Genomic DNA, 22,876 nt, shown 5'->3' with positions numbered 1-22,876 from the left:
GGGATGAGGTCCTAGAAGTCTTTTGCATGATTGAACGAAGAGAAGTGTTGTTGTTGTTTTTTTCAGTTTTGCAATCCTTAACCCAGCCAAGGTCATCGGTCAGTCTGTTCATCTTCTGTACGTCTTTATCCAACATGGACAGGTGGCACTGGAGCCGAGTGCAGCTGACCACAGACTACGACGGGCTACAAACCTGGACAGATTGCTACTCCATTACAGGGACAGCCATATGGATAGGTATTCACACCTACAGGACAATCAGTCACCAATTATTTTCTTGGGACTGTGCGAAGAACGTGGAGTGTCCTGGAGGAAAACAAATGTGCACAACAACATGACCTCAGGGTATATTCCCGATTCAAACACCTGTACATTTACCTCACCGATCAATGGTGACATTTTATATTAAAATAACTGATCCCATAAACCTGTGGAAATAGATCCTGGATTTTCAATAGAGGCGTCAAGTTTTTCACATGATGGTGTATGAAGGACTCTTCTTCTAATCGTCGTCTTGGAGAGTGCACAGAGAAACATCCATAAACATCAAAAGGATGTAACACGAATGATATCAATGTCTTCTGGAGTGGAGTGGGACTTTAATAACGGTGATTGTTTTCGAGAAAAAATGTCAAAAGCTCTGAAGGTGAGTAAGGACTTTATCAGTGTGTGCGATAAAAAAGCATGTTGTCTTGCGACGAGTACGGTATTTGTACTGCCTGTTGCATGAATGAGTGTTGCACACTATCAATGTACTGAGGCCACTTTGATAAGTGAATTATCAAAGCTACTCCGCTTCTTCCCGCGATATAGAGGCTTCGACTACACTTGCTGCCTGTTATCATCACGGGACACATTCTTAGACTCTACTTTGCACTTTCAGTCTCGGCACTGCCAGAACAAAGGAAGAAGCGCGGAAAACAATGTGAGAACTGCTGTCAGGTTTATGATCTCTGCCATGATTAATGCTGCCGTGCAGATATGCAAGTGACTGAAGTAGCGTTCACTGATAGCCGTGGCCAAGAGAGGACAAAGCGGAAAAATACAAGTCGAAAGACATTTGGACAAACCGATGATAAAACACAACATGAAAACTGACGGACTTCTAAATATTTCAGGCCATTGTTGCCATTACATTTCAAACTATGTTCTATCTGCGTCTCGAGGTGTTTTCATGCAAAGTTTTCACAGAAAGGCCCCGAGCTCAGAATCACGCCAGTATTTTCTTGACCCATGACACCACTGCACTGTGCAACTGTCCCACCTATTTCATATTTTATTAAATTATTCCTATGTTGTTTTAACGCAGAACTACGATCCTTTTTTTTTTAAATCTGTAAAAAGCACTTTATAAATAAACTTTACTTACTAAGTTACACCTGCATTAGGATGAAGGTCATTCAGTGAGGGTGAACTTGAGCCCAAAAAACTGCATAAATGAGAGAGTTGACAGGCTTTGTCCTAATACTTGTCTGTAGAATGTCACTATGGCAGAGGACTTTAGATGGGACTTTACTTATATAGCTGATTTTAACTGCACCCCAAGGCGAGGACTTTTACACAAGTTGTCAGACTTGACTGGGAGCAATTTGGGATTCAATGTCTTACCTGAGGACATATGGGTAATCAAACCACCAACCTTGGGATTGGATGACGACCCACTTTACCGAGCCACAGCTGTCCTAAATTTCAAACATTTTCAGAATGTTCCTGCACTTCTGTGCCTCATACTAAAAGAGAAAAAAATTGGAGTTGATATTGTTTGTTGAATATCACAGTTCTTTTTTTTTCCTCAGGAACCATTGACTACTGCCCCTTCAACTACGGCGACATTAAAATACCTGATGGAGAACATATTGACATACAAGGGCAAGTTAACTAAAGTTGCATAAATCACAAAGTCCAGAAATGCCCCCAAATGTCCAGATTGAAGATCTGTTGCCAAGAATCTTTCTCCTGAAAAGAACCGCGAGAGATACTAGAATCAACAAGACACGTATCCCACTTTATAGTCAGTTGACGATGGAGGTTTTCTGGAGGGGCTCCGACCGAGTCTGCCACACAGCAATCACGCAAAGCAGGTGCCCTGCTGGGGCAATCAGGTCTATTAGCTTTGGTATTACATAAGATTGGCTGCATGACTGACCCAGTACAAAGAAAAGCTGGGTAGACTTGTTGAACAAACTAACATCCCTGATACTCTGTACTCTGTGTGCTTTCCGCAAGTGCAAATAATGGAGAGATGTGAGCGGTGACGCACGTTTGTCACCTGTTGCATGAAAATGTCGATTTCTGTCCGGATTTCTCTGCTCGACTTGAAAAGGAACACAGGCTGGAGAAGGTATAACACAATCTAGCAAGCTTTTTGATGAAAAATCTACTTTAGTGTCCACACCATGAGGGACACTCAATCTAAACTGCAGGCTGCAGAAGTTAGCCTGGAGAGAATTGGTATGGCAAAGTGGATTCAGAAATTCCTGGTTTTCTTGAATAAATATTGTATGAACTGACAAACATTTTCACAATGTACTTATGTGTACATCTTTGTGTTAAAACAAGGAGACGATTCTGAATTGATATTATTTCTATGGTATGAGCCATTTGAAATGAAACGAGTCCGACATCTCTGCTCCAGTATGTGCTGGTCATTACACGGTTAACACATTTGTTTGCTTCATGCCCACAGTAAACGGATACCAGCGCCAGGTACTTTCATGCCGTTATCAACGGAGTATTAACTTAATTTGTTTATTGGTCAATACCAGTCAGTATTTCCTTTGGACCACGGTAAAGATTAAAAAAAGGCAGACATGGTTTAAACGCGCCTACCAAGTAGAATGTACTGGATCATAAACTGCTGTACTTCCTGAGTGAAGGCGTTCGGTACAGTACTTTTACTTGAAGCCTGTGATTAGTGGCCCATACTCTCCATATGGGCAACACCACAAGAAAAAGGTTTCCATGTGTCGGTAGGAGCTGGGAGACTGTGGAATGCTCTGAATGTGGAGATGAAGTAATCTCCAGATGTACAAAAATTAAAGCCAGAGGAAGAACAGAAATGTGAAAAAAACAAACCACAGTAATACTAAATATGACTTGCCACTTTTACTTTTACTTTGCTTTCCTCTGTTTGATTAATAAATAATTGCAAACACAAGAGATAGGTACAGTATAAAGTATGATATGTGTACTTGATGTCTACTCCAGTATTGTATATTATACTGAAATTCATTATAGTCGCCCATCCAAATGCAGTGATCTGCTCTCAAACAATCATGGTGATCAAGCAAATAGGAATATTTACAATGTAAACTATGTATTCATACAATGTAATTCTAAGATATTATTAGAAATGTAAATGAAGCTGCTTATTTCAAAAATACGATGAACAGAAAACAACTGGAATTAAAAAAAATTGTATCTTTTGTTTTTGTTTGTTTTGTTGACTTTGCATGGATACGGATAACAAATATAATCGTAGCTCTCATGTACTTTACATTATACTAAGCAATACTTTTTCGGTTTTATTTGTTTCGATTAACTGCTGTACATAACCAATACTCAAATAGAACTAATGGTGAGCATGAGTATATAACAATATAACACTATATATAAGAACATTATGCTTGTAGCATATGTACGTGTGTGTGTGTGTATATATATATAGAGAGAGAGAGAGAGAGAGAGAGAGAGAGAGAGAGAGAGAGAGAGAGAGAGAGAGAGAGAGAGAGAGAGAGAGAGAGAGAGAGAGAGAGAGAGAGAGAGAGAGAGAGAGAGAGAGAGAGAGAGAGAGAGAGAGAGAAATACCAGCAATTGAAGAATTCCCCAAAATATATAGTAATAAAAAAACAAGAACCAGGCAACATTTGAAAGGATAATGGCATTTATTGGTCTACAGTTATGGCCAGATTTCTTATTTAATGCATCACAGAAAATCACGCGTGTGTGTGTGTGTGTGTGTGTGTGTGTGTGTGTGTTTGACAGTGCGAGGAGAAGTACTACACTGTAAAGTGACACATTATATAAATACAGCTACAATCAAAATATGCCAAAATCCTGAGAAGAATTATGAGTTGTTGTTTTTTTTTCTCTAAACATGTTTTCTGATAAGAATACAAAATAGCCGCTCAACAATACTCTCTTGGTCAAAACGTCAGCATGAACACATTCAGGAAGTTGCTGATTTAAACTCTCCCTCAGTTAACGGGATACACTGCAAATAAATTACAAAACAACACACAATTCCAAAGCTTTACATTTCTTTCCAGAACATTTTTTTTAGTTAGACTGTACAAACAATGTTACATTCCACAACAATTTTCAACAGATGTTAAGACAATCGTAAGTGGTACAAATTGGCAGAAAAGGCAGTTATAAAAGTACGGCATTAAGAACAAAACTGTTGATTGCAGAGCTGTCTTCTTTTTTTTCGTTTTCTTTTTTTTAAATACAGAATATAAGAGAAACACTACAACAGTAATATTTCCCCCGGATGAAATGCTACAGGTTTATTGTTCAACTATGGGCCATAACTTTACAAACGTGTGGTTACACAGGTCGTGGATGGACAGGAATGTTGTTATTGGAAAAGGGTCTCCTCAGGCCCGGCAAACAAAAGGCAGATTCAATCCATGTCCAAGCCTATTCATGCATTCGTCCTGTGCTCATCAGTATTTGCCAAGCTGGCACTGGCCAGCAATAAAGCCATTCTAATTACTGCGTTGTCCTTTTGAACCAGCCCACTCCTGATTTTGTTAAATGGGTTGCTTAGTCACAGAAGGTCCACGTTTCGCTTCCCCCAGCAGTTTCCCTTGAATCAATTTTTGTAGTATTACCACTTTAAATGCAACTGTCTCTACTATCTGGAGCCCCCTTCGGGTGACCTTCAGTTGTTTTCCTGTGAAATCGTGGTCTCCTAAGAGAAGGGAGAAAAGGAGAAAAAACAAAACAGACTTCAGGTCATTAGTCACCCGGTGGCGGCTTCGAAGCCGGTTAGGTCACTCCTGTCCAAAGTCAGGTCCCAAACACGCTCAGACCACCACACGGCTGGTGAGACTTATGGGCGGGCATACGTCGAATGAAGTTCATTTTGTGCTTACACTCATGTACTTCCACTATCTTATCTCCTCCGCTTTGTGTTGCAAAAGGTATGGTTATACAACTTGTAGATTTCAGATAAGACCAGTGTTGTTGGCGGAGTTGCCAAAAACAAGCCCAGATCGTACAGTGTCGGTTTACAGTCATTATAGCTTCTGTAAATTGTTTCGTAAGGACTTTTGTTTGTGTGCAGAACCTCAGGAGGACACAATGAATGAGCCTAATTTGACAAATCTGTCACTGAAAAAAATGTCCTCGGTGTATTCATAAATCCCGTTGAAGAAGATCAGTGTAACAATAGTAACAGTTTAATGAATGAAATGGGAAAATATCCACAATTTAAACCCCGAGGGGTGCCGCAGTAAACACTGGTGGGCTTCTCTCTTAATGAGAGTTTCAGCAATCTATAAAAACCTTCCACTTCCTGCTCACAAGGCATTTTGAGGATGGGAGATGGCGACGTCTGGGTGTTCAAATAACAGCCTGAAGTGTTCTGGCGTGTGGTAGTTTACAGAAAAGTGTTGGCGGATGTGTACTAAAGATTAGCTGCTCTGAATTGCAAACTGATGCAGGTCCTTTTATTGCTAATGGACGCACGTACATAGGTGTGTGAAGGTTACATGAAATATAGTTTAAGAAAACTTTGTGTTTTACTGTGGCGTGATTGAACGTCTTCTGTTTCTGGGATTAAAGTTCCATAATAGCAATTTTATTTTCAGCTTTTATTGGTTGATATTGTAGTGCTCTATGTGTTAAAGCCATTTAAAAAAAAAAAAAGGTCTCTTACGAATGGGGTCCTCTCTCCGTATTTGCTGCAGAAGGTCATCTTGACGGTGTTCTTGTGGCCTGTCCGCTGGTCGAAAGTCTGGCAGGTCTCAAACGGGGGGCTGTACAAATGCAAACTCACTGCGCACTCTGTGTGGCTGCCATTCTCCACACGATGCAGTCCCAGGGAGTCTAAAATATGATGGCAAACACGCACATGGTTCTGTGAATCAACATGAAAGTGCATACCACAGGAATAGTGTGAAGTCAAGAGTTACTGGCAATGCTGTAACCAACAACAGAGAGCAAGTGTCACACCGGGACTATATTTACGTTGGGGAAACACTCAGCTGGGATTTAGAGCAGAGACCTCAATGCTGGTCATTGTTAAATGTTGTAACAAGCTGGGAACTCCTGCTGGACCAATATGGAACTACATAACAGCAGAGGATGGAAACTTGGTAATTACTGTGTGCTATATAAGGTGCCACGGGTTTAACAGTGCAACCCCAACTAAAGCCAGCCATGGCTGAGTCCCCAGGAACATGCCAACTCAGCATGAAAAAAAAAAAAAGTTTGTTTAACTGTACTGAATGCAGCATACGATAACAATGTGAGAATGACACACTGTTCAGAAATAGCATAAATTGCACGTGCCACAGCAGAAATACAGATCCCAAAAGCTCAAAGCTTCGCTCGTAATGAAAGAGGACAACCTCTTATTAAAGGAACACAGTCATCACACCGTCTGGTTTTCTTACCGTTTATGTAAGCAACCTTGTTTTCCTGCAGAACCCTCTGTGACTTCTGGACCATATCCCCGTGCGATTTAGAGTCTGGCCAACTGAACAGTGTCTCCTTCAGCTGACCCTGAAGCAGCTTCATGAAGCAGTGGGAGTCCGTGTGGTCATGGATGCTACTGCAAAGTGTCAGAGAGCACACGCGCACATGCAGGTTCATAATATGTCGAAGCTGGCCTTCTTGTGACACGTAGGAGAGAAGCAAAAAAACAAAACAAAACAAAACACTGGAGTACCAACAAACTTTTTTAGGTCGGAAAACCCATACAAAGAGAAATGCTTTAGAAATAATCCATAACATATGTATAACATTTTTAGGCTGCTGTTGTGAAACCTCCTGCACACACATCTATAATCTGGGAAACATTAGCTGTACCACATTTATCGTATATCATTTCATGTTACTGGGGCAGAAAGGAATTCTGGAAAAATGACATTCCACCAGACAGAAAGTGTGCAAGTTTCACTCTGCTGGAAAAGCAATAGCTGCTGTGTTATGATTAAACAATCCCACCCTATCGCTGCAGATTGTCCTGTTTAGAAAAACAACCCAGCTTGAACTCGAGCGTTCTCTATCAGCCTCAAGCCAAGGCTGCAAGATAAGGTGATATTTGCTGACCAAGTGGGGCATGCAATAAATATAATTTAATAATGCGTATTTACATAATACCTCTGTCCACATTGGACTCTCTTATCTTTATTAACTAATACAACCGTTACAAAGAAAAAACACTTATCTATATGGCATGCGGTTTCTGCAACTTGTGAAGTCTTATCAAAGCCATAAGCTTTTCACTATGAGTCAATTAAAACAATTAGTTTAAGTAAGACACTGTTTTGATGCTATATCTAAATTCTTGATTTTATTTTGTATTATGTTTAATAAACAGATCATCACATAAAAATATATATTTTTTTTAAATCAATGAATTGTTCTTTAATTTTGAATTATCTCACCTGCCATGGCCTTCACCCCAGCAGAGAATCATCAGATTGAACTTCCCGTTACCTGAGTCAACCAAGTTCCTTGTATATCTGCAATAGAGAGTGACTGTAAGATTATTGTGGATAACTTATTTTACAACACAAAACGATGCACAGATTGTTAATCTTGTGGCTTTCATGAGAAAAACGAATCTGAAGAATATTCTGTTAGACAATAGAACTATTATGAAACTCTGTTATTGCCACTCCAATAACATAGAATGATTATGAACCCCGATAAAACAATAACATTCAAGGCTTTTGACACTTTTGTGAAAGATTCCCTTTGAGTCATAAAGTTAAATCATCTGATTCCAATATAACTTACTTACCTACTAATAATGAGAACCAGAAAAATAATTTTTTATTGATCCACAGGTATTTAACGGAACAAAGAGTAATGATAATAAAGGAATGAAAGAGGATTGATAGGCCTACATTGGTGCTGAATAAAGCGTAATTTCTTCAGATAGAGACAGTTTCATGTATTAAACTTTAATAGGAAAAGAAATCAACACCCTCCCTTCATTCAAATTGTCAATACTCTGCATATTTCTTTTTTTTTTTTTTTTTTTTTTTTTTTGTCTATTCTTCTTGCCCTTTCACGCTCTAAATGTTTTCGGGGCAGCTGCAGCTCTGTGGTGAGACCCCAAGCATCCCTCTCTGCAGAAATCAGCGGGTGTGTTTCTGCTCTTGGTGCTGATTGGAGGGCTGCCTCACCCACCCTCCCCTCCAATAATCCCTCACTCATCAAAACACAGGGACTGGGGGCTTTTCTACATTCTGGATGAATGGTCATGTTGTTGTTTTTTTATGTGAATGTGACTGGAAATAAATAATTTGTTAAAAAAAACCAAAAAAAACCAGAGCGTCATATAAGCATTTAGTATGAAATTAAGCCTGAAAACTGATTTTCTATACTGACACAATAAGTACTCTTCTTTCAAATAATAACTTAACTTTTAATTGTATCTATGTAAAAAGCGCATTCCAGGAGTGTATCGCCACAAATAACAACACACATGCAGTCAACAACGTTTTAAAAAAAGGGATAGTTTAAAATAAGAAAAGTAGAAACCGATGGTAAAAACATGATAGGAAAAATACAGTGCAACTTGCATTAATTGGTATAATACACAGTAATATCGTGGGATTATGTTAGAAGTTATTTTACCTGTACTGGTCAAACTTTGCATACTTCATCCACTCCTGAGGTTTGCTCTCATAGGATTCCATGATATCTTGAACCTCCTCCACATTGATGCAGTCACTCTCGAAGATGTTGTGCAGGATTTTGATCAGGTCATCCAGAGTTTCTGGCTTCACCACCTCGGTTTGCTCCATGTCTGTGCTGCAGTGCACCAAACTTTCTTACTTTCTGTTTTTCTTCTTATGAGTGAAAACGACAGATTCCTTTAACCAACTTTGCAGAGTGGCTTTACTTTTTATAGGGTAGAGCCACAATTTGGAGCGAACTGGTGTTGGACTGTACCACTATGTGGGAACAAAAAAGGTAAACGCCCACAACACAGGGAGAAATTTAAATAAAAAATAGTGTTTACTAATTTCATGCCCTCCCAAAAAAAAATTTATTACTGTATCTGCATCACATTTACTCCTCGAATCATATTCAGAATTAATATTGTGTGTAAAAAATCAAAGTATGCATTCATGTCGACATTAACAAGTTGGACTAATCCTCTCTGAGTCCAATTCCACCACGTTGTCACAAACACAACCACACCACCCCCTTTGCCCCCTTTTCTTTTTCTCTTGCTGAAGCATTCCTCTAACAATAGCTGTGGGCCCTCTCCTCAGAAACTCAATCAACAACTCTCTCCACATTTCCAAGGTGTGTGAAGACACGATTCTCCCAGAAACCAGAGGGGCTGGAAAAGAAACCACGTGTGGGAAAACAGGTTTCAGAGTGTTTGTGAATAGTTTGTGAAGCTTTAGTAGAATTTCAATTAAAAAGGTTAATTTTTCTTTTGACGATCTATAGTTAGTTTGCAGTAAGTTGATGACAGATGATGCCACTGGATAAATAATTTTACTGCAGAAGTGTGTCAAACCAGTCATCAGAAATGTTGTCAAACCAAAAATAAATATGCTATTTAAATAAGTCATTAAGACATGTTTGTTTTGGTGACATATTGGACATGTTATTGTGATGTTATTGAGTCTATAGCAAGTCTTAGTAGGGGACAAGGTAAAGAAACCAAATGTGCGTTTCCCCATTAGTAAACAACATATAAGTGGAATCAAAAGCAGTGACTTTTATAGCTTTGGGAAGGTTACCATGTGTGCACTGTTGCTATTTGTTTTCCCAGATTCAGGTCAGTAAAAAAAAAAGAAAAGAAAAAAAGAAAAAAGAAAGAAACAGCATGACTGGCTGATTGGTTTGATTCTCTTGCAGATTTTGCTTCCTTCAATTCTAAAATCCTTCCCAGAGAGTCAGACATCTGTTTTTACCATCATATCCTCACTTTGGGCTGCTGCAGCAGTTGTTTTGTCAGTTCTTTCTTCCACTTGCACTTTTTTTCTCCATAAATTATTTTTGAAACGTGCAAAGCATTCCTGCACAGACACGGGTCGTTCACACAGGCCTCCATAAGTTTCTCCAAGGAAACAAACTCACAGTGAAAAAAAGATCACATATGGTGAAAACATCAGATGGTGTTGTTGTTTTTTTGTACGGATGTACAGTTGTGGTTTGGATTTTTAGATAATAGAGTAGCACAGTCAGAAAGCTGTGCTACTACCTTCTTTTCAGCAAACTGCTTTACCCAGACACCCTCTCAGGCAAAGACACAAGAAAGTTAAAAAGAATAAACTTTTCCGAACTTTCAAAAACAAAGGAGTTGCTGTTAACAGCTACTGATTTAGCAACTGAGCTGCAATATGTTTTGCAGGAAAGCACACTGCTTGTGTCACTCTGCCAAAAGGAACTTCTGTCACCAAGGAAGATTCAGGTCATTCATGTTTACTTCAGAAGGAAACGTGGAGAACTTTCTCTGCATCAGTGTGAGGGCTGAGTTATTCCCTCCTCTGAGCTGCCACATCATCAGTGCCTGATGTTCTTCTACTCCACCTTGTGGCTACAAATTCTATGTAGAGTCGAGTTCAGCCATCTTGTACCAGGTGATAAAGTGAAGCGACGGGTAGGAAACGGTTTCAAACGTGAAAAAATATAATATATTCTAACCTATTTTGAATTGATGCATGTAAATAGGCTTACTACTAATTTCACCTTGAATTCCTATGTTAAAGGAATTCTTATTCTATTGTAAAATAAGTAAATTTTACATCAAAAAAGGGACTGTTTATTGTAGTTGCTTCAGCAAACAAAATACATACATACATACATACATACATACATACATACATACATACATACATACATACATACATACATACATACATACATACATACAATTAACAGGCCTGAAAAGGGATAGAAAGAAGTAAAACTCTTGTCATATCATTTAATATAAAAGACAAATTCAGCATCTGGAATGAGAAATTTTGTTTCAGAAAAGGTTAAAATATCAATAGGACATAATAAAATTGGATAAGCAATATTAAATAGGATTATGTGCACACAAGGTTTAAGGGTGAGGAGTATAAGCACAGAAAGAATGGAATTGACAGGAAAAACACAACAAACACTTTACAAATATTAGGTCAGTCTGATCAAATTAACTTCATTTTAATAAAGCTTTTGGTGAAATGTGTGTGGAGCACAACATAAGGGCCGAATAGATTAAGCATCATTGTGCATAACATGGAAACATAAAGATATTTTAAGAACTGTGGGGTGAAGATAAATATGACTTTATCATGCATGGTTCTGCCGCCTCCGTGAGGATTTTCTGGGTATTACACGTAGAAAGCGACGCTCCAAGGTTTGAGCCATCGCGGCCGCTGTAGCAAGAGGAGGAGGGGGAGGAGGAGGAGGAGGAGGAGGGCGGCTGCTCCTTTGACGTGGATTATTTCCGTAAAGAGACGATGGAGTAGCAGCGGCGTGTAGCTCGAAGCTATCCCGTACCGACTCTTAAATCGAGCCGGGATTAGGCGCTGCCAGCCAGCCAGACAGCCGGAGCTGGGTTCACTGAGGCAGACAGACTCCAGTCTGTAGCAGACTGCTCCCTTTCTGCTCCCCGCCTCCCCGCCTGCAGCCACAATCATGATTAAAGCCATTTTAATATTCAACAACCACGGGAAACCACGGCTTTCTAAATTCTACGAGCACTATGTGAGTAAAACACTGTTTTGTCATTGTTGCTCTCGTTGATCTGCGTGTTTTCCCCCCGGAGCGTCTGATAGGCCAGGATGACCAAAGTGAATTAAAAAATCATAAGCGATGGCTGAACATACTTTGTTTCATGTTTTCTTATGCAATCGGAGCGCGTGTCGACTGTTGCGGACTGTGTTTGAATGAAAAGACCCTGCGTGGACTTCTGCTTTTGTTCCAAACTGATCCCGATGTCGGAGATGTTGTCCTTTTTTAAATTATGAATAATTTAATCCCGGGGATGCAAGGCAAAGCCATGGCTATCACATTGCCTCCGAGCCTGAGAAGGAGCAGGAATCCGGGGAGAATCCAGCTGTGCTGATGCACACGGTGAAGTGAGTCCACTGTTTGTGTCACATGACTCTAATGACGCCCTTGTGAGTGACTCGTGCTCACTCCAACCTCAACACAACTGGAGCCATCGGGGTGGTGTAGATGGTGGTGCCACCAGGTCAACAGTGATGCCATTCACTGGAGCTGACTTAAAAAAAAATTAATAAAAAACCCAATCAGACACAGAAAGTAAAGAGATATGTGTTTGTTAGATTGTTTCTTTCTCGTACCTACTTGTATTCAACATGAACGTGTGGGAAAGTGTTGCTAAATCTTTTCTGCCATTTGATTTTTCTCTCAAAATAGATTTATTGAATAACCAGGAGCTTCAGTATTGTGTGTGTGCGCGTGTAAGAATCATACACAGGCACTATAGCAAGGCACCTTCCCTTACTTCACGGCGGTTTCTCACCTGCTCACACGCCGCTGTGTGCATCGCTTCCCTTCCTTCCACGAGCATTTGTTGCAAGTCAGTCTGGCACAAGCAACAGGCCCAAGCTGACCCCGCAAGTCTTCAGTGGGCTTGAGGTCACGAGTGCCGGGTGGTCATTCCCTCCGCTCCCAAAATAATGGCGATCGTCTCTGATAAACCCCACGAGGTTCGTCATCTTTTGGGACAGAGTTTGGAGATGTGGGATCGATACTCATTGCAGAATTGCACCTATTTGTGCAGAGTTCATGGCTTCACCCAGCATGATCCATTTGGCCCATTTTGTATGTCTATAGTCTGGTAGAGGAAACCATCAGAGTACTCTGAGGAAACTCAAAGGCTTCCAACTATCAAACTGGTAAAAGTTCCAGTGTAAGCAGAGAGTGCGAACTACTCCACCTCTACAAGGAGTTACTTGTACTTGTAGTAGTGGAGAACTAAATCCTCGGAATCTGGTCCAGCTTTAGAAGAAGATGAAGATTTCTACTTTCTCTGAAATTGACCCAAAACCTCCTCACAGTTCAGGAGGCCGTGTTTAAAGTCCTTGTTTGATCAGACACTGTGTTCAAAATGTGGACGTGGTGCTTCTCAGAGCGTGGGGCGTGGCTCCCACGCTGGGTGCTCCAGCCAGGGCGATTGCTTTTCCCAGGATGACTTTTCTTTTTTTTGTATTCGTTTCTGTCCAATGTTCATTAACAAAATTAAAGATGAATGGAAGAGTTTATTAATGAACGCAGTCCCTCGGCTGTATTTCTCCACTTTCTGCTGACGATGATTGAGACGTTCCGTGTGAATGCGTTTGCACGTCAGGATTGATAAACTGCGCTTGATTGGATTATAGGAAAGCCATACAGACACCCATCTGCTCTGTTACAGGCCAAGGTGTCCGCTTACAAGCCCGCAGCGTCTAAAATTTCACACGAGCTGCTCGCTGTGAAAGCTGCCCCCGTCGTGCAGTTTGTTTAAGTTAGTTTGTTGTTAAAGGTGGGCCTCGGTTTGCACTTTGAGGTTGTGCAGGCAAACACAAGTTTGACTTATTGTGTGTGTGTGTGTGTGTGTGTGTGTGTGTGTGTGTGTGTGTGTGTGTGTGTGTGTGTGTGTGTGTGTGTGTGTGTGTGTGTGTGTGTGTGTGTGTGTGTGTGTGTGTGTGTGTGTGTGTGTGTGTGTGTGTGTGTGTGTGTGTGTGTGTGTGTGTGTGTGTGTGGAGGGAGTGATAGAGAGAGAGAGAGTTGTTTCAAACGAATCCGTCAGGTCTGAGGGTGACATCTTTGGAGGAGGGCGGTGAAATATATCCACATGCTGCTCATTTATCTCACACTCGAGGGACTGTGTGGACAACGGGGGTGCACTTTATTGGAAATGTGACAATGCTGATTGCTGTAATTAAGTAAGGCAATCACCGGAGTATACAGTGAACGTCTCCTAACACTTTGCACTTATATTCAGAGCCACTGTAACGACGTCTTTCCTAATTCTTTGCGATGTGAAGTATGTTTAGTGTATCCGTGTTGGGTTCTGTGGTCCATAACGGGGCTGATGCAGACACGTCTACAGGCAGTTTTAAAGTCGCAGATCGCATGAAACGCTCGCATTTTGATTGATTGCTAGTAACCAGGGAAACTGTGCATGCACAGGAAGAACATGTGAAACTCTACATTATGATTTTGTCCACAATCAAACAAGTTATTGGTAATAACTAGTGTTTACGTGTCTTTGTACATGCTTCTAGAGAGTCGTCAGTGTGGATAAGCACATTTCTCTCATGTTTATTTCTGTCTACATTTACATGATTTAGGGACCGAATGTGGTTTATTTTCAGTGTCAAACTGGGGCGGACCCGCAACGGCCGTGAGTTACAGAACTGAATGTACCATGTATATCTGAATTTCATCAGAGAGGAGCGTTGTTGCTGCGCTTTCTCTTTAAATCTGTAAACCAAATACAGGAACTGAGAAGTAGAATCTGTCGGGGCTGATCATTTGCAGCTCTGTAACGAAAGCTCTGCGAGTCACATGACCGCTTCAGTCATCCAGCCGGCTGCATCCTGGTCACCCTCTCCTCTCCCTGTGTGCACGGAGCGGTTATGGACCTCTGGCAGGGCTCTGGCACCCTCGCTCCCTGCTAAAGCCGGAAGGTTCACCCCAACATGAACATGCCAGAAACAAATGTTTTTAGAAGCTTTCATTGGATTCCTTTTTTTCATATTACCTAATGTGTGTTAAGCTGCAAAACAATGCATTCCAGGAGGCTTGTTTTTCCTATTTAGTCTAAAAAGCCCAGGGATATTTGAGGGTTTAAACAAAATCTCATCCATTGGCGAATTACGAGATAAGTCTACCTTGCTTCAGTTTGTCTAGTAAAATCATTGCCCCTGTGGGTAATGTTGTGTGTTTGACTATGACAAAGAGAAAGATTGGTATATAAATCAGTTTGAAGCAGTAAACAAATAAAAAAAAAAAAGGAGAAGCGAGACCAGCGTTATTACACCTGACCTGCCAGCCTCATCCGTGGCCGGGTTGTAATTCCTGGACGCAATTAAGCAAATAAACTACCGCAACTGTTTACCATTTCCTGGCCGTCTTAACAGGATCCTTTCCCTCATTTGTCCCCGCAGAGTGAAGACACGGAGCAGCAGATCATCAGGGAAACCTTCCACTTGGTCTCAAAACGAGATGAGAACGTCTGTAATTTCCTTGAAGGAGGAATGTGAGTTCATGAAGTGTCCCGTTTTCGGGCTGTCCGTTCCGACGCGGCCGTTTCCAAGTGTTATAGAGCCCCGTTTAAACTCGGCAGTCGGTGCCGGTTTGACACACTAATGTTCCACTACAGGGATTCACTCCACAGTCTGCAGGAAAGCTCAGAGGCCTTTATGTAAGACGATCAATAGTAACAGTGTTTGGTGGATGTTCATTCATGAATCAGGACCTAGGTGTCTGTCTGCATCTTGGGGCTCCCCCACTCGCCGTTTTGCCCTCTTATCTCCTCCAAAGGATATGACATTGCTGCCACTGCAGTGAGAAATATGAATATTGTTTTTCTCCAGGTGTTTTTATGTGTCAGAACATGTTTGCATGAACTCCCAGTGACCTTCAGCAAAGCAGAGATCAAAATCCATCCACGTAAATGTACATTAGACAGCCGGCGACGAAGGTCCGTGTGGTGGTAACGGGGAATCTGTTGAGTTTTCCGCTCTCCCGTGTTACAGGCTGATCGGAGGATCCGACTACAAGTTGATCTACAGACACTACGCCACGCTCTACTTTGTGTTTTGTGTTGACTCTTCGGAGAGCGAGCTGGGAATTTTAGACTTAATCCAGGTAAAGACTTGACACGCCGCAGGTAATCTGTACGACGCTGGAGTTTTTTTTGTCGCGATAAACGACAGGTTCAATTTTTTTTTTTTTCGCAGGTATTTGTGGAAACGCTGGATAAATGCTTCGAGAACGTCTGCGAGCTCGACTTGATTTTCCATGTAGACAAGGTAGGACAATCAGTTGTTGCCCTCAGTGTCGCAGTCACTGTGTCTGTCTGTAACATATTGTTGTTCTCAGCAGCTTCAATCAAAAGTGTCACAATTAAGAGGCGATGTGATTAATTTATTATATTTATCACATGTCATATTTATGATTTTCCATTTATTTTTCATTGATTATTCCAGTTCTTTACATAAAGTTCTTGAGTAGTGAAAATGTTTGTATTTTCCTTATCACATTGGCTTTTTTGAATTTAGGCTATACTTCGGATGAAACATGTTCTGGGAAATTGTGATTGGCATTTTTTTTTTTTCCCCCATTATTTTTTTTATGATGTGCAGAGAAAGCAAAATGTATCATTTAGTTGGAAAACAAATAATCGGCAAACTAATTAAACAATCAAGAGTGACGCTCCTGGAGTGAGTTTGATTTCAGCTTAGTGAACGATGTCGAGTGTAACTCATTGAAATACTTAATCATTTCAACCCAGTTGTTGTTGTGACATTCACTAGCCTTTCCTGGTCACAATTCTGTTCAGTTTCATTGGTTGAATACATCTATTCTTCATAGTTTGATCCCATTTAAAAAAGAAATGGTGGACATGCACCTTCATAGTCATTTCAATTTCCAGTTCTAATCTCTAAGATAAGACGCATTTGTGGTTTTATAAACCATATTAAAAAAAGAACCCTATTATATTGCTTTACTTCAGTTCTTTCAAACTTCTCTGAAGCCAGGAAGAGGCTGTTTTGTGTCTGTTTCACTTCTGATTGACTGAATGTTTATTACATATCAAGGAGGACTTTTACCATAGACCGTATGTTGTCTATGATTGGCTCGCAACGGCTTTCTTTGTCCGAAGCAAGTCAATCAACACTTGTCGCACTCAGATTCGCTCACCAGCCAGTCAGAGGTAGCGAGACGGTCCAGAGTGCTGCCGCAGGAGGATTTATATGCAGTGGGCAGGCTGTCCAGCTGAAGGCAGATGATAACAAAAAAAGACTTTACATATAGTTACCGTTTTCTGAGTTATTGACCCGCACAGTTGCTGACTGCATTCATTTCCCCGTGCTTCCATTGATTTTCAGCATTTGTCCAGAATTGATTCTGCTGTGTAATCCAAAACAGAACAAAAAAGGTCTCCCTACAAAACCTGGGAACATCTTTTGCTGAGTCGGCGAGCTGCCGCTGTAATGCACACGGCCACCTCTTTTGTGTCTCAGGTTCACAACATCTTGGCAGAGATGGTGATGGGCGGCATGGTCCTGGAGACCAACATGAACGAGATCATCATGCAGGTGGACGCCCAGAACAAGATGGAGAAGTCGGAGGTAAGCGTGACCCTTCCCCTTTAAGCGTACGTACGACCCGATTCTCACCTCCGAGCCCTCTGAGGTATTGTCTACAGTATGCAGGCATGTGTGTATGCTGCACCCTGCATGCATCTCTCCAGTGACCTTGTGGATGCGCCCTACCTACTCTTGAGTGTTTGTGCTATTTTTTTTTTTTTTCTTCCCCCGGCCTCTTCTCTCGCTGCTGCACTGCCCTCAACGCAGATCAGGACACATGTTTTTTCTCTTGTAACCCCCCTCCCTTCCCCCTCAGTTATAAATTACAGTACCATAGTCATCACTTCTATCATTATTACACAGAATATTACCATTGTTCAATGCACCTCCAGAACCTGTGACCATTAAGTCTCCCATATCACCCAGATTTTGACACATAGTAATGAAAACAGGCTGTATCTCTACATACTCATGGCTTTTAGAGGTGAATGTGAGTTTTTTTTTTAAAAATGCTTTTCCAATGTGTTTCGTAGCATCTACACATCGGTGTCCTTGCTTAGATATTTGCTCTGTGCAAGGACATTGCTTTGCTTCTCCATACAGCTTCTGCGAGCAGATAAACATTTCTTTCTTTGTTGGAAAGTCGTAATCAGACAGACAGCCAGAGACAATTTCATGAATTGGTTCGGTTCTGCGTAGTGTGGATCGTATCCTCTGATAAAAGCTAAAACTGTACTAATTGTTTGGCTTTGTTTGCATTTTTATTAACAAGACACTGAGTCAGTGTTTTTCGTTATCTTTTTTTTTTTTTTTTCTTTGCTGAAATCCTTTTTTACTTTTGCAAATGAGAAACACTAGAGTTGCCATGATTTTTTTTATTTTATTTTTTTTTTAACGAAAGTTTGCTTCGGAAGATTTTAAACTTGCCGATCACTTGTTTGCACTAATGTTTTTATAGTGTCCAAGTATATTTCTATATATCTTTCAATAATCTTAGCCGCACTGTGTGCTTTTAATCAGACAGACTCTTCTTTTCCAATTGACGTTCTGTAAGCAAAGCCTCTTACTGTTTTCCAGTCATCAGAGCTGCTCTGTCTCTTCCCTCTTGGACCTACCGTAGACCACAGTTTGTTTTTCACACTGATGCTAACTGGTATGGACACGGCTCATTTGCAGGACAGTGGGGGCGGGGGGGGGGGGGGGACGAGAAACGAGCTGTTGTTGTTCCTTACCTACTAAAATTATATTTCTCAATTAATATCTTGGCTTTTTTTTTTTTTTTTTTTTTTTCCTTTCTTTCCCCAATGAAGAAAGTTGCACGAGATGGCACTTTTCAGTTGGCACATGTGGTGTATGATAGGTCCTATCACTTTTTTTCTGTGCAGATAAACTGTAATTACTTTAATCTGCTTTAACATTCCTCATTCCTCTTTTTCCTGACCCTGTCCAGTTCTTTCCATTCTTCTCTCTCTTTACAGACGTTTATCTTTCAGTCTACCAGGCAGGACAGGTAGACACAGGTACTGCTAAATTTACAACCGAGTACTTTTAACCTTAACTGGAGTTTAATCCCCCACCCCCACCCCCGCCCTTTGAGTCCCTCCATACGGCCCTCCATGTGATAGCGAAGTGATGTCACTAACATACAGCAGGGATCTTTCATGGCAGACTCAAAAATACCTCAAAGAGCAAAACAATCTCGGACAATGAGGAGTTGAATTTCTCATTTCGAATTCAACACTATGATTTTTGGGGCTCTACTTTGAGACGTCACGTCCAGGATCAAGTTCCTTTGGCCTCTACTGTCATTTATAGGAATTAAACCGGCAAGATAGGCTACTGGGTTGAATTATTTGTAACCACCTGAAGTCATTTCAGGAAACATTTCAAACACATTTATTAATTAACCCCCCCCCCCCAAAACGTTTTCGCTGATATAATTGGAAACATACTTTATAGTCATTCTTGCATAGAGTTGGATGAGAACATCTGCACTACTTTTATGGTATGAATTTGAGAACCTTAGGATAGGAATCTGAAACAGGCAAATAGCGAGACTGGTTCTGTCAAACCGCATCACATTATACACTGACCTTCACTTCAAAACTCCAGCACTTCATTAGTTAATTATATCCTGGACTATATGTTGGCCCGAAAAGGCATCAGGGAATTAGTCGCCGAAGCCAATAAATTGCCTCGCACATTGCACTGCATGAGTTAATACCATTACAGTTCAGTTTTAATGCAACAGCTATCAGCCAGAGGCCATGTGTTTTTCTATTGTCCAGTCAGTTATACCACAAAATGTCTGTTTGAAGTGATCTGAATGTGAGTAGGACTTACGTTTATATGAATGTGGAGAGGAATTATCCAGGATAGCTTTTAATTTTTGTATCAAAACTCTCTCACCAGTGGTTCTTTTATCTCATCTGTAATAGCATCTAAGAAAAAACTGCATACATGCCCCCAGAAACTGAAGACATCAGAATGAGACAGTGATGCCATTTTTTTTTTTTTTTTTTGCAAAACCATGCATCTGATGCATTTCTAAACACACTGACAAAGACGACATTAACAGACTACATTAACTATGTTTATTCAGTGGTGCCTATGGAAGTATGTTGCATTCATATGAAAAAGGTCTGTTTTTCAAAAGTAAAAAGAGAAGTTTAAGTTGTTTTCTTTATTGAAATAGGGAGGGTCACAATTGTATGAGCAATTGCCTGATTGTCTCTTGTGTCAACACATGGCCAGCTGGACTGCATTTCATGTATATAATCTGATCACAGTCATCACACTTGAGACATGGTTGTCTCCACAAGAGCAAGTATATATAAAAATATTTCTCATGAAAACTCATTTGGTTCATTTAGAAAAACAGCTTTTTGAATTTGATTTGATTCGACAACATCTTAGCTGCACAGTTTTGGACACGAAAGTGCGATTGATCTCATCCAACTGTCGTAGAGGAAGTGAATGGGAATAGTTCTCAAACTTCAGAAATTTTCCTCCATCATGACCTTTATCATGCAATCTTTGAATATTGATGTCCGTTACATAGAGGCGCTTGGTTGTCTTTCGTGCTTTTGAAAGGAAACCCTCTGACTTGCACAGAGAAACCAGAGACTCGAACCGCTGTTGTGTCATCAACAGCTGGTGTTGCTATTTCTGTGTGTTAGTCATACAGCATTTAATTAAAACCCTCTATAATGGAGTCACACAGTAGGCCTCTTTGGTGACCTACCGTGAGACGACACCATCCTGAACACTGAGCCCATGTGCTGGATCAGCATTCCTCTCCATTAAACAACACGGCCATCTTTCCATCCGACACAAGTCTCCTTGGTTCTTGGCAAAAAGAAGAATGACCCCTAAGACAAATGGTCCATTGAAATAACCTTGTGCTAAAGTAGAGTGGATTAATCTGCATTCCAGACGTGCTTTGTGTGCCTCATATCACTTGATTTAGAAGGTAGGCTCATTTTAATGTGTCTGGATAAAAAGGCACTATTCTTTTTTTTAAATATCTTTTGGTCATTTTTGGGTCTGTCTGCCAAAGATTCAAGCAGGGGGATCTCTAACTGCAGTGATTCTCAAATGTCTGCTCACACTAGAGACCAAAACCATGAATCATTCACTCTCCATAGATGTATTGCTCTAATGAAGCTTTAACACTTGTTCACATTTGAGTTTATCTCGTACAACATTGAGATTCATTGTGTTAGAGTGAAATGCCTCCTCCGTCCCTGAGACTAGAAATCCCATCATAGTTTAGTACTAGTAGGCCTAGAGCCTCATCACTAGTCCACACTGTAGCGGCGCACATGCCTCAAACGCCTCGTTACTCTACCCACTAACATGGAATCAGACAGAGAATATTAGCTCCAGCCAGGTTTAGGCTTTCCAGAACTAACTTTAAAGGTACAGTATCTCCTGGATTGTTTTCCCAGATTTGATCCACGTGTTCCTCAAACACCTATCTATTTCGAACATCATTTCCGTCTTCATATCCAAATCCATTTTTCCTGCTTTATCCAAATCTCTCCTGGCATTTTTACCCTTACCGGTCCTCAAGAGTCTGGTGGATTCACTTCCTAAGCAATGCTGCCTCTTGTTCCATTTGAAGAATGTCCAGGATACTGACTGCTCAGTACACCCTTAGTGAATGAGCGTTCTAGTCTAGTATGTCCTCACAGTTGACTCATAATTGGCTCTGGTTGTGATGTAAGTCATTCAAAGAAAAATACATCAATAATGATAATAATGCATGTGCGTATGGAGCTATGAAGGCATCTGAATGTACATTTGCACATGTCTGTCTCAGTAGCCGTCAGTGCTTTTGCATTTTGTCAGCAGGTGACTGTTTTTTCCGTCTAGTACTCTGTTTTAGCACTATACATATATATTTGTGTGTGTCAGTGTTTGTGTGTGTGTGTCCAGTGTTCACTGTTCAGTGTCTGGTCATTTGCGGCATGTTTCTTTTTTTATTTTCACTTGATTGGCTTGTATCTTATCAATGCTCCCTGTGTGTGTTTTGTGTGTGTGTGTGTTACGTGTGTGTAGGCGGGTATTGCAGGAGCACCCGCTCGTGCCGTATCAGCTGTAAAGAACATGAACCTCCCGGAAATGCCCAGAAACATCAACATTGGCGACATCAGCATAAAAGTGCCAAATTTACCCTCCTTCAAATAGTGGCAGCGAGATCCTGAGGCTGCAGATGTCGGCCAATGTTTACGGTGATGATGATGATGATGACGACGATGATGATGATGATGATGATGCAATCTGTTTACCAAAACCTCAAATTACTAACTTTTATCAAAAGTATACATCTAGAAGGTACTGTGTGAATTGACACTCCTTGTCCTGGTGTGACCTCTTGTTTCCCTGTTGAAAGAATGATTTGTTTTCTTCTTCTTCTTTTTTTTTCTTGAAGGAAAGGTTTGAAGTATTTATTTATCACTGGTACATTCCTTCTGCCTCACTGGAGGTCAGTCCGACTCCTCCAGAATCGATCTGTGTCGGTTTGTAACTGAAATAATTTCACTTACTCAAGTGTTTACTGGAAAGCAGGTTGTGACATCTTGTGAGAGTCTTGCTGGATTGTTTATCTCCCGGCTAGAAAAATCAATCAAAGGGAGAAAGGTAAATGAAACTGTTTTCACATCCCAAACTGGAACAGGTGTGCTACAGTATTGCAAGTGATACTTTATAGAATATTATTATATTGCAGAAAGTGTGACAGAAATATGGAGATATATATATAATGAAATGATTTTTTTTTTTCTTGTTTGTATGCAAAATATTTTTTAAATGATTTGTCTTGTATTATGAAATTCTATTAATTTTCATCAGTGCATGATTTTTTTTTTTTTTTCTCCTTTTTCAACTTAATAAACTCTTGAAACTCA

General features: G+C 40.5%; 2 protein-coding genes across 3 annotated transcripts; one reads left to right on the top strand and one right to left on the bottom strand.

Annotated features, from left to right (window-relative positions):
- Nucleotides 1-3,861: 3,861 nt before the first annotated feature.
- Nucleotides 3,862-9,241, bottom strand: cdo1 (cysteine dioxygenase, type I). Its single transcript, XM_080466725.1, has 5 exons — nucleotides 8,821-9,241; nucleotides 7,620-7,697; nucleotides 6,624-6,781; nucleotides 5,885-6,054; nucleotides 3,862-4,915 (listed from the first exon to the last, which is right to left on the bottom strand). The coding sequence occupies exons 1-5, from the start codon at nucleotides 8,988-8,990 to the stop codon at nucleotides 4,886-4,888; spliced, it is 606 nt and encodes a 201-aa protein (XP_080322851.1). The 5' UTR covers nucleotides 8,991-9,241; the 3' UTR covers nucleotides 3,862-4,885.
- A 2,331-nt stretch (nucleotides 9,242-11,572) lies between these two features.
- On the top strand, nucleotides 11,573-22,876 carry ap3s1 (adaptor related protein complex 3 subunit sigma 1). 2 transcript variants are annotated; one of them, XM_080467142.1, is made up of 7 exons: nucleotides 11,573-11,901; nucleotides 15,318-15,409; nucleotides 15,909-16,020; nucleotides 16,113-16,184; nucleotides 17,400-17,507; nucleotides 18,944-18,985; nucleotides 22,029-22,876. In XM_080467142.1, exons 1-6 carry the CDS (start codon nucleotides 11,833-11,835, stop codon nucleotides 18,977-18,979), a joined length of 489 nt encoding a protein of 162 aa, XP_080323268.1. In that variant the 5' UTR covers nucleotides 11,573-11,832; the 3' UTR covers nucleotides 18,980-18,985; nucleotides 22,029-22,876. The 2 variants fall into 2 exon arrangements, with proteins under 2 accessions (XP_080323268.1, XP_080323267.1); XM_080467141.1 differs by lacking the exon at nucleotides 18,944-18,985 and having other exon boundaries at nucleotides 11,579-11,901.

The sequence above is a fragment of the Lipophrys pholis genome, assembly GCF_963383615.2.
Source record: "Lipophrys pholis genome assembly, chromosome: 7".
Taxonomy (NCBI): domain Eukaryota; kingdom Metazoa; phylum Chordata; class Actinopteri; order Blenniiformes; family Blenniidae; genus Lipophrys; species Lipophrys pholis.
This window is presented reverse-complemented; position numbering and strand designations above follow the sequence as displayed.